The sequence below is a fragment of the Myotis davidii genome, unplaced genomic scaffold (assembly GCF_000327345.1).
Source record: "Myotis davidii unplaced genomic scaffold, ASM32734v1 scaffold135, whole genome shotgun sequence".
Classification (NCBI taxonomy): Eukaryota; Metazoa; Chordata; class Mammalia; order Chiroptera; family Vespertilionidae; genus Myotis; species Myotis davidii.
Window position 1 is genome coordinate 9921999 of NW_006289813.1, and position 3068 is coordinate 9925066.

General features: G+C 52.4%; 1 protein-coding gene across 1 annotated transcript in view; it reads left to right on the forward strand.

Annotated features, from left to right (window-relative positions):
- The first annotated feature begins 14 nt into the window (after positions 1-14).
- IRX1 (iroquois homeobox 1) overlaps positions 15-3068 on the forward strand; it is a 4417-nt gene continuing 1363 nt past the window's right edge. Inside the window, exons 1-2 of the mRNA XM_015563121.1 lie at positions 15-1103; positions 2399-3062. Of these exons, the coding sequence (XP_015418607.1) occupies positions 1098-1103; positions 2399-3062 (670 nt within the window). The 5' untranslated portion in view covers positions 15-1097. The remainder of the gene's footprint in view (positions 1104-2398; positions 3063-3068) is intronic.

The following is a 3068-nucleotide window of genomic DNA, read 5'->3' on the forward strand; positions in this document are numbered from 1 at the left end:
GCCAGGCGGGCGGCGAGGCTCTGGCAGCTCAGCCCGCTTTCCCAGGAGTCCCCTCCGGCCCGGCTTTGGGCTGGGCGGCCAGACGTGGTTTCTCCTTCTTTGGCAGAGCTCACACAGTTGTAACCAAGTTTAAAGTCTGGTAGACGCTGTCAAAACCAACGTAACAATGGCGATCGGACGGGCGGGCCGTGGGGCCCATGGGATCTCTTAACGGTGTGTGTGTGCAAAATTGAGATTGAGGACAAAATTAAGTCGAAATGTTTTTGGCGTCTAAAATGGTGTTTGCTTTGACTTTTGTAAGTTGCCAAAGTTTTCATTTCATTTGCACCAAAAGAAAAACACTTTTTCCCTCGGTTACATAATGGAGGATTAAAGAAAACAGTGTCTCTGGGCTTAAAATAAATGGTGTTCTCTAAGTCTTCGGCCCCAGTGGGTGTCAGATGTGGGGGCGGGCGCTTTGCCGAGCCCGGGCCAGTCTATTGATCCACTGGGTCCGTTTTCGTTGGTCCGATGCAAGGTCGGGCTGCGCTGAAACTTGGGCTGCTGGTGATCTGCATGCGGGGCGCGGTGGCCAGGGAAGCAGCCCCCTCCTGAGCTGCTGCGGGCGGGATAAGGCAGCTCTTTAGACACCCCCACCACGAGGTCTCCCCACTCCCTGAAGAAGAGCGGAAATAAATGCCCACCAGCCAGCGAGCAAAGTTGTGGTGGGTTTTCCTCTAACTTTTTCTTGTAGTTTTGGAAAGAAAGCCTATTTCTCTGAAGGCGGCCCCAGCTGCCTTTCAGGTCGCTGGCTATCGAAAAAGATCTGCTCCCATTTTGTTCTGGCAGCCGGGACACTGAGCAAGCGATGAGAGATTTACAAGGTATCCTTTCAAAAAGAATTCCCAGCAGAGAAGAGGCCGCAACGTCTTCTTCACAATCACACGCAAAAGCCTTAGAAACGTGCAAAGTACATTTTGTAAAGATGAGGCAAAAACGAAATCTGGCCAAGGAAACCTTTTCTCTGTGGCATAAACCACCGAACTAATTGCTCAAAGAAATCTTCTGCTCTTTACAACTTTCTCAGTCTGGAACCCTCTCCTGCGAATAGCAACTGGATGATTGTATGTGGAGGATCATAATTTTTTACAGAAATTTTGAATGCCGATGTGTGTCATTTAGGACCCCCTTGTGTTGGTGGGGGAGGAAGCAAGCTCTAGGTTGAGAACCTGCTTGTCTGGTAGTGCCACGGGGAAGGCAGGGGCCTGGTTTTTGCTAAGGGGGTACTGTAGAGAAATTCCCCCTCAAGAGGTGTGTTTCCTTGTGGTCTCTTGTGGGTTCTTGAAAAGGAAGCGTAAACCCAAACTCAGATGCTTGGCCTAGGCTTCCAAACTGTCCGACTGGGGCTTTGGAAGTTGAAAGATAAAATTGTGAGTGGACTATCTATCCAGGCAATTTATGGTAATAATGAGGCCTAATGAGGTTGTTAGAAAGATAAAATGTTATTTACCAAAAAACCTGATGGGATAATTTGACTAGCTGTGTTTTACTACTGATGATAAAAAGAATATTGATTGCAAATAAATCAGGGCCTCTAAATGCCTTCACACAGTTTGTGTTGCTCGCTGCAGATCAAAGTCAAACTTCAGAGACAAAGTAGGAGAAAGAGGCCCAGGAAACCGGTTCCGCGCCTCTCAGCTGGCACTGCGGCCGTTGCGTTAATATTTTACCGATAAGCCCTTCTTTTGTGTTTGAAAAAAATGGTGTTTTTGTTATTGTTGTTCATGATGGCCAGGATTAAAATTTTAAATTACTAATCACCACTGTAGACCTTTAATTATGGGCGAGCCATTATATGCAGATTAACATGGAAGCAAAAAGGAGCCCTGCTTTCATTTTAAAATGCTGGGTGATTTGAGCCCCGAGAAAATCCAAGCGGTTTATTTTGTTTGACCCCCTCAGGGATGGAGGGTGGGGGGGCATTGGCTGTTGCTTCTTCAGGTTTGGAGAATCTGTTTTATAGGGCTTGTTAAAAGGTTTTCCCCTCCAGCCAGAGTGAGGTAAACTTGGAAATCCGGCTTCTGGAGTTGTGGTGGGGGTGGGGGTGGGGGCAGAGAAGGGTCTGGTGGGGGCTCCCACTGTGGCCTTCCAGAGAGGCAAGACTTCTAGAACTTTCCTTGGGTTACAGAGTAGCTCTCCACTATCTATGGAAGCGAAGTTCCTGTAGGCAACCCGGTCTAACCCCCCACCCCCACCCCTTTCCATCTCGGGGGTGAACTGGGGCCTTTTGCTCCAGAGCGGACAGGGCACAAGAGCAACTGCCCCTGACTTTCCCTTGAGTTCTGGGAATTCATCTTTCTCTTTCTCTCTTTCTCCACCCCTACTCTCTCTCCCCCCTCACTTGGCCGCCTGGCCACAGGGCTCGCAGTATGAACTCAAGGACAACCCCGGGGTGCACCCTGCCACCTTTGCTGCCCACACGGCTCCGGCCTATTATCCCTATGGCCAGTTCCAGTACGGGGATCCCGGGCGGCCCAAGAACGCCACGCGTGAGAGCACCAGCACTCTCAAGGCCTGGCTCAACGAGCACCGCAAGAACCCCTACCCCACCAAGGGCGAGAAGATCATGCTGGCCATCATCACCAAGATGACCCTCACGCAGGTCTCCACCTGGTTCGCCAACGCGCGCCGGCGCCTCAAGAAGGAGAACAAGGTGACCTGGGGCGCACGCAGCAAGGACCAGGAGGACGGCGCCCTTTTCGGAAGCGACACGGAGGGCGACCCCGAGAAGGCCGAGGATGATGAGGAGATCGATCTGGAAAGCATCGACATCGACAAGATCGACGAGCATGATGGTGACCAGAGCAATGAGGACGATGAGGACAAGGCCGAGGCCCCTCGAGCGCCCACAGTGCCCACCGCCCTCGCTCGGGACCAGGGATCGCCGCTGGCAGCCGCGGACGCGCTCAAGACCCAAGGCTCGCCCCTGGGCCTGGCCAAGGAGGTCCCGGAACCAGGCAGCACTCGCTTGCTAAGTCCGGGCGCAGCGGCGGGCGGCCTACAGGGTGCGCCTCACAGCAAACCCAAGA